Source organism: Bufo gargarizans, chromosome 4 (genome assembly GCF_014858855.1).
Source record: "Bufo gargarizans isolate SCDJY-AF-19 chromosome 4, ASM1485885v1, whole genome shotgun sequence".
NCBI lineage: Eukaryota > Metazoa > Chordata > Amphibia > Anura > Bufonidae > Bufo > Bufo gargarizans.
The window spans coordinates 384,078,732-384,093,354 of record NC_058083.1 but is presented as its reverse complement, the minus strand read 5'-3'; the positions used below and the strand labels follow the sequence as shown (position 1 = coordinate 384,093,354).

Here is a 14,623-nt window from a genome sequence, read left to right as displayed (position 1 = left end):
TATAAAGGAAAATAATAGCATTCTTAATACAGAATGCTTAGTAAAATAGGGCTGGAGGGGTTAATTTTTTTTTTTTTAACTCACCTTAATCCACTTGATCGCGCAGCCGTTATCTCTTCTGTCTTCTTCTTTGCTGTGCACAGGAATAGGACCTTTGATGACGTCACTGTGCTCATTACATGGTCCAATCACATGGTTCATCACCATGGTAAGGGGCCATGTGATTGGATCATGTGATGTGATGACACCACAGGTCCTTAGCCAGCAGCTCAACATTACAGAAGAAGACAGAGATCCGCAATTACGCGATCAAGTGGACTCGGTGAGTTAATTTTTTTTTTTTTTTAACCCCTCTATCACTATTGTACTTTGCATTCTGTATTCAGAATGCTATTATTTTCCCTTATAACCATGTTATAAGGGAAAATAATACATATCGGGTCCCCAGCCCGATCGTCACCTAGCAACCATGCGTGAAAATCGCACCGCATCCGCACTTGCTTGCGGATGCTTGTGATTTTCACACGGCCCCATTCACTTCTATGGGGCCTGTGTTGCGTGAAAAACGCAGAATATAGAGCTTGCTGCGGTTTTCACGCAACGCACAAGTGATGCATGAAAATCACCGCTCATGTGCACAGCCCCATAGAAATGAATGGGTCAGGATTCAGTGCGGGTGCAATGCGTTCAACTCACGCATTGCACCCGCGCGGAATACTCCGCGTGTTAAAGGGGCCTCAGACTACATGCACACGACCGCATCCATATGCCATCCATTTTTTTTTGCGTATCCATTGTAACAATGCCTAAAACGGACAAGAATAGGACATGTTATATTTTTTTTGCGGGGCTACGGAACGGACATTCGGTTGCAGATAGCACATTTTTTGCGGAGCCTTTGAAATGAATGGGTCTGCATCCTCTCCGCAAAAATAAAAGTGACCGGACACGGAAACAAAATACGTTTGTGTGCATGAGGCCTTATCTTGTCGCTCTAATATTGTAATCACTTACATATATCATCATTACATTCACACATGGAAAGTTACATTTGATTCCAACAACTCCATCTTGGTGTGTTATTTTTTGTCAAAGAGTGTATATACATATACATACATAGATTTCGATCATGATGCCACCTCTGAGTGGTGGATATTGGCAAGTGTTAATTGGGCTTGCATGGCAGGATACGATCTCCGAGAATTCAGTATGAGCTTGCCGAATACACCGATAATGACTAGAACCACTGTCAGAGTGCAGACAAGGATCATTGTCTCGACTGGAAGGAGGAAACAAAAATTTCTTACTGGTATCATTGTTACTGATCTGAGCACATAATATGGTGTGACAGAAAAAGCACAGTTCCATACACGTGAATGAGACCCTCGCAAATCTGGAAGGGGAGACTTAAAGGGGTTGTGTCACTTCAGCAAATAGCATTCATCATGTAGAGAAAGTTAATACAAGGCACTTACTAATGTACTGTAATTGTCCATATTGCTTCCTTTGCTGGCTGGATTAATTTTTCGATCACATTATTCACTGCTCGTTTCCATGGTTATGACCGCCCTTAAACCAAGCAGCAGTGGTCGTGCTTGCACACTATAGGAAAAAGCACTAGCCGATGTGCGCTGCCACTGTCCAGGCCATCAGAGAGGCCAGTGTTTTCTCCTATAGTATGCAAGCACGACCACCAGTGATGGATCGCAGGGTGGTCGTAACCCCTAGAAACGAGCAGTGTATAATGTGATGGAAAAATGAATCCAGCCAGCAAAGGAAGCAATATGGACAATCACAATACATTAGTAAGTGCCTTGTAGTAACTTTATCTACATGATAAATGCTACTTGCTGAAGTGACACAACCCCTTTAAAGGGGTTCTCTGGGATTTTTATACTAATGGCCTATCCTGTCGATAGGTCAGCAATATCAGATCAGCGGGCTCCGACTATTGACACTCCACCAATCGACTGTTCTGCAGTAGCTCCAACGTCGAAAATAGGCGCCATAACTACAGAGCTGTGTAGTAGACAGAGCTGCTCCTATTCAGGTCAATGGCAGTAACCAGCTCCGTCTACTCTGTCTGGTGCCTATTCCAGTGGCAGAGGGGTGCCAAGAGTCGGATCCTGGAATGGCTCCCCCATGCAGCGATCAGGGAATGTCGTTCCTTCGCTCTGATGTGCTGAGTCTGAAGAAACCCAGCGTTTCAGAGCTGAAGTTCCTTTGGAGGCCTGCAGGTGGCAGAGCTTCATAGGATAACAGCAAATGTTGCCTACAATGCAGTGCTAATACAGTGCAATGTAAGACAAAAGCGATCTCAAGATCACATATTCCAGCCCCCGAGGGGAGCAGGGGACAGTCCTAAAAAAAAAGTAAAAAAAAAAAGTAAAGAAAATCACCCATCTTTCCCAGGAATTAAAATAAAAAAATATAAAATAATAAACATCACTGCATCCGAAAATGTGGATGCTATTAAAACATTGACGTTAAAACATTGACGCTGTGAAAACACAAGAAAAACTATATAAATGTGGAATCGTTGTAATTGTACTGACCTGGAGAATCAAGGAAACAGGTCAGTTTTACCACATAGGGAACGCCAGAAAAACAAAACCTGTAAAACTGTGGTGGAATTGTGTTTTTTTCCCAGCTCCCCGCTACACTGTATGCAACTATAAGGCCTCGTTCACACTTCAGTGTTTGGTCAGTGATTTCCATCAGTGATTTGTGAGCCCAAACCAGGTGCAACTCTAAACACAGAACAGGAGCAGATCTTTCCCTTCTACCTCATGTCTGTGGAGGCTCCACTTCTGGTTTTGGCTCACAAATCACTGATGGAAATCACTGACCAAACACTGAAGTGTGAACGAGGCCTAAATGTTGCCATTAGAAAGTACAACTTGGGCCTCTTGCACACGACCGTTCCATTTTTTGGGAAACCGCGGATCCGCAAAAAACGGAAGCCGCCTTTGTGCCTTCCACAATTTGCGGAACGGGCGGCCCATTGTAGACATGCCTATTCTTGTCCGCAAAACGGACAAGAATAGGACATGCTATATTTTTTTTGCGGGGCCTCGAAACGGAGCAATGGATGCGGACCCGAAAAAAGGTTGTGTGCATGAGGCCTAGCCCTGTAAAAAACAAGCCCTCCTACCTCTATGTGAACAGAAACACAAAAAAAGTTATGGCTGCGAGAAGACAAGGAGTAAAAAACAAACACGCAAAAAGGAAAAGTTCCCCGGGTTCAAGGGGTTAATATCCTGGGCCACCCCTGTAGGGCCTCATGCACATGACCGTATTTTTGGTCTGCGTCCGATACACATTTTTTGAGGATCCCACGCGGAGCTATTTATTTTTATGGGGGCACAAAAGATGCGGACAGCACACAGATGTCATCCATGTACTGCCCATGTCCGTGAGGCCGTTCAGTGACAGAACATGTTCTAGTCGTGTCTGTTTCGTGGACATGTCTAGAATACGCATCGAGGAAAGTGCGGGATGTACACAGCCAGTTTCTGTATTTTGCGGATCCGCGGTTTGGGGACAAAATACATACTTGTGTATATGCAGCCAAGGGTGTGATATGCTGATAACATGTCCTAGTGAATGTCTCAAGAGACGCATACTGTATGTCTGCACAATATGGCGGCACATCTGCATCCATGAGTAGGTGCATCAAGGAAAGATCTCGCTTATCAGCCCAAGTGCCCTTTTGGGAAGTGAAATCAGACCCTATATATAATTGAGCGCAGCGAGCGTCTGACCCATATATAGAAACCCCCTGGCCAGTTAATTCCAGTCTACGTGGGTGTCTGAGACCAGTGCAGGTCAGGTATTTCAGTGGATATTGTTTGCAGGAGATGTGACTATTCTTATTATTGATGGTGTTAAAGTGTTGGAACGATTACACCCTCAGTAATCTTTCAGTCCAGCAGCGCACACATTCTTCTCAGACTGAGGTCACCGACTTATTACTCATAGATGACAATCATTCGTAAAGGGGAAGAACACTTAAAGGAGCTCCCCCACCCAAACCAGAAATCAGAAGGTGGTCAATATGTGAAATTATTAGACATTTTGAAAATGATATAATTGAGTTTTTTTGGGGGATTTATAATTCAAAGACAGCACCACTCCTGTTCACAGGTTGTGTGCGGCATTGCAGCACAGCCCAATTCACTTTAACCACTTCAGCCCCGCTAGGTGAAACCCCCTTCATGACCAGAGCACTTTTTACACTTCGGCACTACACTCCTTTCACCGTTTATCGCTCGGTCATGCAACTTACCACCCAAATGAATTTTACCTCCTTTTCTTCTCACTAATGGAGCTTTCATTTGGTGGTATTTTATTGCTGCTGACATTTTTACTTTTTTTGTTATTAATCAAAATGTAACGATTTTTTTGCAAAAAAATGAAATTTTTCACTTTCAGCTGTAAAATTTTGCAAAAAAAACGACATCCATATATAAATTTTTCGCCAAATTTATTGTTCTACATGTCTTTGATAAAAAAAAAATGTTTGGGCAAAAAAAAATGGTTTGGGTAAAAGTTATAGCATTTACAAACTATGGTACAAAAATGTGAATTTCCGCTTTTTGAAACAGCTCTGACTTTCTGAGCACCTGTCATGATTCCTGAGGTTCTACAATGCCCAAACAGTAGAAAACCCCCACAAATGACCCCATTTCGGAAAGTAGACACCCTAAGGTATTCGCTGATGGGCATAGTGAGTTCATAGAACTTTTTATTTTTTGTCACAAGTTAGCGGAAAATGATGATGATTTTATTTATTTATTTTTTTCTTACAAAGTCTCATATTCCACTAACTTGCGACAAAAAATAAAAAATTCTAGGAACTCGCCATGCCCCTCACGGAATACCTTGGGGTGTCTTCTTTCCAAAATGGGGTCACTTGTGGCGTAGTTATACTGCCCTGGCAATTTAGGGGCCCAAATGTGTGAGAAGAACTTTGCAATCAAAATGTGTAAAAAATGACCGGTGAAATCCAAAAGGTGCACTTTGGAATATGTGCCCCTTTGCCCACCTTGGCAGCAAAAAAGTGTCACACATCTGGTATCGCCGTACTCAGGAGAAGTTGGGGAATGTGTTTTGGGGTGTCATTTTACATATACCCATGCTGGGTGAGAAAAATATCTTGGTCAAATGCCAACTTTGTATAAAAAAATGGGAAAAGTTGTCTTTTGCCAAGATATTTCTCTCATCCAGCATGGGTATATGTAAAATGACACCCCAAAACACATTCCCCAACTTCTCCTGAGTACGGCGATACCAGATGTGTCACACTTTTTTGCTGCCAAGGTGGGCAAAGGGGCACATATTCCAAAGTGCACCTTTTGGATTTCACCGGTCATTTTTTACACATTTTGATTGCAAAGTTCTTCTCACACATTTGGGCCCCTAAATTGCCAGGGCAGTATAACTACGCCACAAGTGACCCTATTTTGGAAAGAAGACACCCCAAGGTATTCCGTGAGGGGCATGGCGAGTTCCTAGAATTTTTTATTTTTTGTCACAAGTTAGCGGAAAATTATGATTTTTTTTCTTTCTCTTTTTTCCTTACAAAGTCTCATATTCCACTAACTTGCGACAAAAAATAAAAAATTCTAGGAACTCGCCATGCCCCTCACGGAATACCTTGGGGTGTCTTCTTTCCAAAATGGGGTCACTTGTGGGGTAGTTATACTGCCCTGGCAATTTAGGGGCCCAAATGTGTGAGAAGTACTTTGCAATCAAAATGTGTAAAAAATGGCCTGCAAAATCTGAAAGGTGCACTTTGGAATATGTGCCCCTTTGCCCACCTTGGCAGCAAAAAAGTGTGACACATCTGGTATCGCCGTACTCAGGAGAAGTTGGGGAATGTGTTTTGGGGTGTCATTTTACATATACCCATGCTGGGTGAGAGAAATATCTTGGCAAAAGCAACTTTTCCCATTTTTTTATACAAAGTTGGCATTTGACCAAGATATTTTTCTCACCCAGCATGGGTATATGTAAAATGACACCCCAAAACACATTCCCCAACTTCTCCTGAGTACGGCGATACCAGATGTGTGACACTTTTTTGCTGCCAAGGTGGGCAAAGGGGCACATATTCCAAAGTGCACCTTTTGGATTTCACCGGTCATTTTTTACACATTTTGATTGCAAAGTTCTTCTCACACATTTGGGCCCCTAAATTGCCAGGGCAGTATAACTACCCCACAAGTGACCCCATTTTGGAAAGAAGACACCCCAAGGTATTCCGTGAGGGGCATGGCAAGTTCCTAGAATCTTTTATTTTTTGTCGCAAGTTAGTGGAATATGAGACTTTGTAAGGAAAAAAGAAAAAAAAAAGAAAAATCATCATTTTCCGCTAACTTGTGACAAAAAATTCTAGGAACTCGCCGTGCCCCTCACGGAATACCTTGGGGTGTCTTCTTTCCAAAATGGGGTCACTTGTGGCGTAGTTATACTGCCCTGGCAATTTAGGGGCCCAAATGTGTGAGAAGTACCTTGCAATCAAAATCTGTAAAAAATGGCCTGTGAAATCTGAAAGGTGCACTTTGGAATATGTGCCCCTTTGCCCACCTTGGCAGCAAAAAAGTGTGACACATCTGGTATCGCCGTACTCAGGAGAAGTTGGGGAATGTGTTTTGGGGTGTCATTTTACATATACCCATGCTGGATGAGAGAAATATCTTGGCAAAAGACAACTTTTCCCATTTTTTTATACAAAGTTGGCATTTGACCAAGATATTTTTCTCACCCAGCATGGGTATATGTAAAATGACACCCCAAAACACATTCCCCAACTTCTCCTGAGTACGGCGATACCAGATGTGTGACACTTTTTTGCAGCCTAGATGCGCAAAGGGGCCCAAATTCCTGTTAGGAGGGCATTTTTAGACATTTGGATCCCAGACTTCTTCTCACACTTTCGGGCCCCTAAAAAGCCAGGGCAGTATAAATACCCCACATGTGACCCCACTTTGGAAAGAAGACACCCCAAGGTATTCAATGAGGGGCCTGGCGAGTTCCTAGAAATTTTTTATTTTTTGCATAAGTTAGCGGAAATTGATTTTTTTGGTTTTTTTCTCACAAAGTCTCTCTTTCCGCTAACTTAGGACAAAAATTTCAATCTTTCATGGACTCAATATGCCCCTCAGCGAATACGTTGGGGTGTCTTCTTTCCGAAATGGGGTCACATGTGGGGTATTTATACTGCCCTGGCTTTTTAGGGGCCCTAAAGCGTGAGAAGAAGTCTGGAATATAAATGTCTAAAAATGTTTACGCATTTGGATTCCGTGAGGGGTATGGTGAGTTCATGTGAGATTTTATTTTTTGACACAAGTTAGTAGAATATGAGACTTAGGGCTCTTTCACACCTGTGTTATAGTCTTCCGGCATAGAGTTCACCCCCCCTGTAAGGCTCCATTCAGACATCCGCATGATTTTTTACGGATCCATGGATCCATGGATCGGATCCACAAAACACATGCGGACGTCTGAAAGGAGCCTTACAGGGGGGTTATCAATGACAGGGGGTGATCAGGGTGATCACCCCCCTGTCACTGATCACCCCCCCTGTAAGGCTCCATTCAGACATCCGCATGATTTTTTACGGATCCATGGATACATGGATCGGATCCACAAAACACATGCGGACGTCTGAATGGAGCCTTACAGGGGGGTTATCAATAACAGGGGGTGATCAGGGTGATCAGGGTGATCACCCCCCTGTCACTGATCACCCCCCTGTAAGGCTCCATTCAGACATCCGCATGATTTTTTACGGATCCATGGATACATGGATCGGATCCACAAAACACATGCGGACGTCTGAATGGAGCCTTACAGGGGGGTGATCAATGACAGGGGGGTGATCAGGGAGTGTATATGGGTGATCACCCGCCTGTCATTGATCACCCCCTGTAAGGCTCCATTCAGACGTCCGCATGTGTTTTGCGGATCCGATCCATGTATCCATGGATCCGTAAAAATCATGCGGACGTCTGAATGGAGCCTTACAGGGGGGTGATCAATGACAGGGGGGTGATCAATGACAGGGGGTGATCAGGGAGTGTATATGGGTGATCACCCGCCTGTCATTGATCACCCCCCTGTAAGGCTCCATTTAGACGTCCGTATGCGTTTTGCGGATCCGATCCATGTATCCGTGGATCCGTAAAAATCATACGGACGTCTGAACGGAGCCTGACAGGGGGGTGATCAATGACAGGGCGGTGATCAATGACAGGGGGGTGATCAGGGAGTTTATATGGGGTGATCATGGGTGATCAGGGGTTTATAAGGGGTTAATAAGTGACGGGGGGGGGGTGTGTAGTGTAGTGTGGTGTTTGGTGCGACTGTACTGACCTACCTGAGTCCTCTGGTGGTCGATCCTAACAAAAGGGACCACCAGAGGACCAGGTAGGAGGTATATTAGACGCTGTTATGAAAACAGCGTCTAATATACCTGTTAGGGGTTAAAAAATTCGGATCTCCAGCCTGCCAGCGAGCGATCGCCGCTGGCAGGCTGGAGATCCACTCGCTTACCTTCCGTTCCTGTGAGCGCGCGCGCCTGTGTGCGCGCGTTCACAGGAAATCCCGGCCCTCGCGAGATGACGCGTATATGCGTGACTCTGCGCAGGGCCGCCACCTCCGGACCGCACATCTGCGTTAGGCGGTCCGGAGGTGGTTAATGGACCTGAGCTGCAATACCAGACACAACCTTTGGACAGGTGTGGCGCTGTTTGTATAAGAATGCAGCTAGGTTTTTCTAAAACTGGAAATCCCTTTAATGATGAAATCATTGGACATTTATAGTAGGGGCAGAATTGTCAGGGGAGGTGACTGGTCCTCTTTAATGTTGGCTAAGATTAACCCCTTTACTCTGATGTAAAGTAATGTCCGATATGTACAACATGAGATGATGTAATCCAGTAACACATGCACATTTTGGGGCGTAGAAAATCTGTGTGGAAATTCTGTTTGACAACACGCTCCCATTTGCAGGTAGCCTTAAAGGGGTTTTCCCATCACAGACAATGGGGGCATATCGCTAGGATGCGGGTCCCAGAGGTGAGAGCCAAGAAAGGAACAGGGAGAGTGGTGACTGGAGGACTCTGGGTTTCGAGGAGTCCGGCCACCGCCATTCGCTCTCCCCATACAAGTTAATGGGAATGCACTGCGCTTGTGCGCCCACCAGCGCTCGGAAATAAATGGAGAGCGGCTGCGCATGTGCAGTGCACCCTCTACCATCTTTCCCAGCTCCATTCTCCGTTTCTTTCCCATCTCTGGGACCCGCATCTATCAGACAATAGGGGCATATGCCCCCATTGTCTGTGAAAAAAAAAAACCTGTTAAGGACTCATGCACACGGCCATTGCTGTTTTTGTGGTCTGCAAATTATGGATCCATAAAACACGGATACCAGCTGTGTGTTTTCCACATTTTATGTAACGAAACGTCCTGCTCTCTATAGAACTTTTCTATCCTTATCCGCAAAATGGACAAGACTAGGACATGTTCTATTCTTTTGCGGGTCTGCGGAACGGACATACGGATGCGCTGTCCGCATCTTTTGCGGCCCTATTGAAGTGAATGGGTCCGCATCCTACCCACAAAAAATGCGGATCAGATGCAGACAAAAAAAAAGGTGGTGTGCATGAGCCCTAATACGGTTGTCTCACTTCAGCAAATAGCATGTATCATGTAGAGGAAGTTAATACAAGGCACTTACTAATGTATTGTGATTGTCCATATTGTCTCCTTTGCTGGCTGGATTATTTTTTCCCCTCACTTTATACACTGCTCGTTTCCATGGTTACAACCACTTTGCAATCCAGCAGGGTGGTCGTAACCCCTTGATATGAGCAGTGTATAATATGATGGAAAAATGAATCCAGCCAGCAAAGGAATCAATATGGACAATCACAATACATTAGTAAGTGCCTTGTATTAACCTTGTCTACATGATAAATGCCACTTGCTGAAGTGAGAGAACCCCTTTAGGCTAGGTCTACACGACGACTAATGTCGCGCGACAATTTTTATAATGGCAGTCTATGGTGTCGCACTGCAACATGCGACATGTTGCGACTGCGACGCGACAGTCGCAGAAAAATCCATCTTGAATGGATTTTCTGCGACTGTCGCGTTGCAGTCGCAGCATGTCGCAGTGCGACACCATAGACTGCCATTATAAAAATTGTCGCGCGACATTAGTGCAACAAAATGTTGCGCGACAAATGTCATCGTGTAGACCTAGCCTTAATGAAAAGCTCTAATGTGTAGATTATCAACCTCCAAATAAGCACATTTCCATTCATTGATAGTAAGCAGAGACTAAAAATGATAAAGAAATTTGCGTGTTTTTTGCTACAATGGTTACGCTACCAATGGTTTGCTACCATGGATACATGGATCGGATCCACAAAACACATGCGGATGTCTGAATGGAGCCTTACAGGGGGGTGATCAATGACAGGGGGGTGATCAGGGAGTGTATATGGGTGATCACCCGCCTGTCATTGATCACCCCCTGTAAGGCTCCATTCAGACGTCCGCATGTGTTTTGCGGATCCGATCCATGTATCCATGGATCCGTAAAAATCATGCGGACGTCTGAATGGAGCCTTACAGGGGGGTGATCAATGACAGGGGGGTGATCAATGACAGGGGGTGATCAGGGAGTGTATATGGGTGATCACCCGCCTGTCATTGATCACCCCCCTGTAAGGCTCCATTTAGACGTCCGTATGCGTTTTGCGGATCCGATCCATGTATCCGTGGATCCGTAAAAATCATACGGACGTCTGAACGGAGCCTGACAGGGGGGTGATCAATGACAGGGCGGTGATCAATGACAGGGGGGTGATCAGGGAGTTTATATGGGGTGATCATGGGTGATCAGGGGTTTATAAGGGGTTAATAAGTGACGGGGGGGGGGGTGTAGTGTAGTGTGGTGTTTGGTGCGACTGTACTGACCTACCTGAGTCCTCTGGTGGTCGATCCTAACAAAAGGGACCACCAGAGGACCAGGTAGGAGGTATATTAGACGCTGTTATGAAAACAGCGTCTAATATACCTGTTAGGGGTTAAAAAATTCGGATCTCCAGCCTGCCAGCGAGCGATCGCCGCTGGCAGGCTGGAGATCCACTCGCTTACCTTCCGTTCCTGTGAGCGCGCGCGCCTGTGTGCGCGCGTTCACAGGAAATCCCGGCCCTCGCGAGATGACGCGTATATGCGTGACTCTGCGCAGGGCCGCCACCTCCGGACCGCACATCTGCGTTAGGCGGTCCGGAGGTGGTTAATGGACCTGAGCTGCAATACCAGACACAACCTTTGGACAGGTGTGGCGCTGTTTGTATAAGAATGCAGCTAGGTTTTTCTAAAACTGGAAATCCCTTTAATGATGAAATCATTGGACATTTATAGTAGGGGCAGAATTGTCAGGGGAGGTGACTGGTCCTCTTTAATGTTGGCTAAGATTAACCCCTTTACTCTGATGTAAAGTAATGTCCGATATGTACAACATGAGATGATGTAATCCAGTAACACATGCACATTTTGGGGCGTAGAAAATCTGTGTGGAAATTCTGTTTGACAACACGCTCCCATTTGCAGGTAGCCTTAAAGGGGTTTTCCCATCACAGACAATGGGGGCATATCGCTAGGATGCGGGTCCCAGAGGTGAGAGCCGAGAAAGGAACAGGGAGAGTGGTGACTGGAGGACTCTGGGTTTCGAGGAGTCCGGCCACCGCCATTCGCTCTCCCCATACAAGTTAATGGGAATGCACTGCGCTTGTGCGCCCACCAGCGCTCGGAAATAAATGGAGAGCGGCTGCGCATGTGCAGTGCACCCTCTACCATCTTTCCCAGCTCCATTCTCCGTTTCTTTCCCATCTCTGGGACCCGCATCTATCAGACAATAGGGGCATATGCCCCCATTGTCTGTGAAAAAAAAAAACCTGTTAAGGACTCATGCACACGGCCATTGCTGTTTTTGTGGTCTGCAAATTATGGATCCATAAAACACGGATACCAGCTGTGTGTTTTCCACATTTTATGTAACGAAACGTCCTGCCCTCTATAGAACTTTTCTATCCTTATCCGCAAAATGGACAAGACTAGGACATGTTCTATTCTTTTGCGGGTCTGCGGAACGGACATACGGATGCGCTGTCCGCATCTTTTGCGGCCCTATTGAAGTGAATGGGTCCGCATCCTACCCACAAAAAATGCGGATCAGATGCAGACAAAAAAAAAGGTGGTGTGCATGAGCCCTAATACGGTTGTCTCACTTCAGCAAATAGCATGTATCATGTAGAGGAAGTTAATACAAGGCACTTACTAATGTATTGTGATTGTCCATATTGTCTCCTTTGCTGGCTGGATTATTTTTTCCCCTCACTTTATACACTGCTCGTTTCCATGGTTACAACCACTTTGCAATCCAGCAGGGTGGTCGTAACCCCTTGATATGAGCAGTGTATAATATGATGGAAAAATGAATCCAGCCAGCAAAGGAATCAATATGGACAATCACAATACATTAGTAAGTGCCTTGTATTAACCTTGTCTACATGATAAATGCCACTTGCTGAAGTGAGAGAACCCCTTTAGGCTAGGTCTACACGACGACTAATGTCGCGCGACAATTTTTATAATGGCAGTCTATGGTGTCGCACTGCAACATGCGACATGTTGCGACTGCGACGCGACAGTCGCAGAAAAATCCATCTTGAATGGATTTTCTGCGACTGTCGCGTTGCAGTCGCAGCATGTCGCAGTGCGACACCATAGACTGCCATTATAAAAATTGTCGCGCGACATTAGTGCAACAAAATGTTGCGCGACAAATGTCGTCGTGTAGACCTAGCCTTAATGAAAAGCTCTAATGTGTAGATTATCAACCTCCAAATAAGCACATTTCCATTCATTGATAGTAAGCAGAGACTAAAAATGATGAAGAAATTTGCGTGTTTTTTGCTACAATGGTTACGCTATATTTGCGCTAGACAGAAAAAAACCTTTTTGAATGGATCTTTTAGCTCTTCTTTTTAGATCTGTACATTGTGTTGTTCCTCTGTTATTCCTACTATGAATTTCTGAATACATTTATAGCTGGGTGTCACCAACTGTGTTGCTACAGAATCTGACGCTGTTCAATCAGTGATAACTGCAGGGACACACCTTTTTGACAAGGAGAATAATAACACCCAGCTGTTAAAGTATGCACACATTTCTAGGAGGAATTAAAGAGTAATGGCACAATGCAGAGTGATGAGAAAAGATATTAGAATTATGATTGTTAGAAGGGGGGACAGGTCCTCCTTTATTGCTTCAATATGAGTACCAAAAAAATCACATGAGATACCTGAATCGGCGGCCAGGTTGTCTGATACCTTCAGTCTAATTGGCCCATAGGTCACAGTATGAGAAGCTGGCAGGTCTCTCCTCTCGCGGGCGGCTCTTCTGTGGTTAGTACAGTTCTAATAGAGGGGTAAAACAAATCTATTCACATCCATTCCCACCAGAGATGTTCCATAAGGCTACATTCACACGACCATATGAATGAGTCCGCATCCTTGGGGAACGGGTGGGGACCCATTCATTTCAATAGGCCCACAAAAGATGCGGACAGCACACAATTTGCAAAATCCGCAAAACACTTTGGCCGCGTGAATATAGCCTAACTCGGAGGTAATGTGTTACTGATGCTTACCGGCTTGCAGATGGATTCGGTGTTGTGGCATATCTGCACACTGCAATGCAGGAAGACGTTGTTATAGGCCAGACCCACAAACTTGAACATCTGAATCCTGAACATGGCCTCTGCGCTCATTCCATTCATGATTATTGATAAGGTCTCATCCAGAAACACATGAGAACAGCTGTCACAAATACATAAAGATATAGGTTTACGTTACCAATGAAGTATATATTTCATATCTCTACAAACCCCTACAACTAACCAGCTAGTTATATCAGCCAATGCAATGGTTGTCTTAAAGGGGTTATCCTATGAGTAATGTAAAACAAATGAAAATCAGTACAGGACAACCTCTTTCTAACAAAGCTAGAACCAGCGCTGTACCTCACATGGATCCAGAGATCTCATCATTCATTACTGCAATTGCTGTGATAGATTTATTTCAAGCTAGCAGCTCAAGGGGGTGTGTCCTTTCTCCGGAAGTACATCCTTTCTGCTGCAGCTCTCTTCCTATCACAGCTCAGGGAGTGTCCTTTCTGCTGCAGCTCTCTGCCTGTAACAGGCACAGCTTCTAACAGTTGATATAGCTAGTGGCAGTTAAAGGATTGAACTGAGGATGTGTGACCACCTCAGCAATGTGGACAGAGAAATAAAGAAAAGAACAAACAGAAGGTGGAGCTATACAGAAAGATTTTAGTGAATAACTCAGTAGCTATACACTATGTCTAATTACAAAAGTATTCAGATCCAGGTACTGGAACAACCCCTTTAAATAAAACAATTTAGGTTTTAGAAGATTAAACAGCCATGTTATAGGCAGAAGAAACGTTTGCAGTCAGTCCTACTGTAACCTTTGCATATTAAGTGGTGTATGCCAAGGTCACATCACTTCTATAGGGCCAT

The 14,623-nt window shown here is 44.8% G+C and overlaps 1 protein-coding gene across 1 annotated transcript in view; it reads right to left on the bottom strand.

Annotated features, from left to right (window-relative positions):
• Positions 1 to 864: 864 nt before the first annotated feature.
• The window catches only part of LOC122936265 (ZP domain-containing protein-like), a 36,516-nt gene continuing 22,757 nt past the window's right edge, over positions 865 to 14,623 (bottom strand). The window contains exons 7-9 of the mRNA XM_044292382.1: positions 13,733 to 13,901; positions 13,385 to 13,499; positions 865 to 1,279 (exon numbers count right to left, since the gene is read on the bottom strand). Coding sequence (XP_044148317.1) covers positions 1,128 to 1,279; positions 13,385 to 13,499; positions 13,733 to 13,901 — 436 coding nt within the window. The 3' untranslated portion in view covers positions 865 to 1,127. The remainder of the gene's footprint in view (positions 1,280 to 13,384; positions 13,500 to 13,732; positions 13,902 to 14,623) is intronic.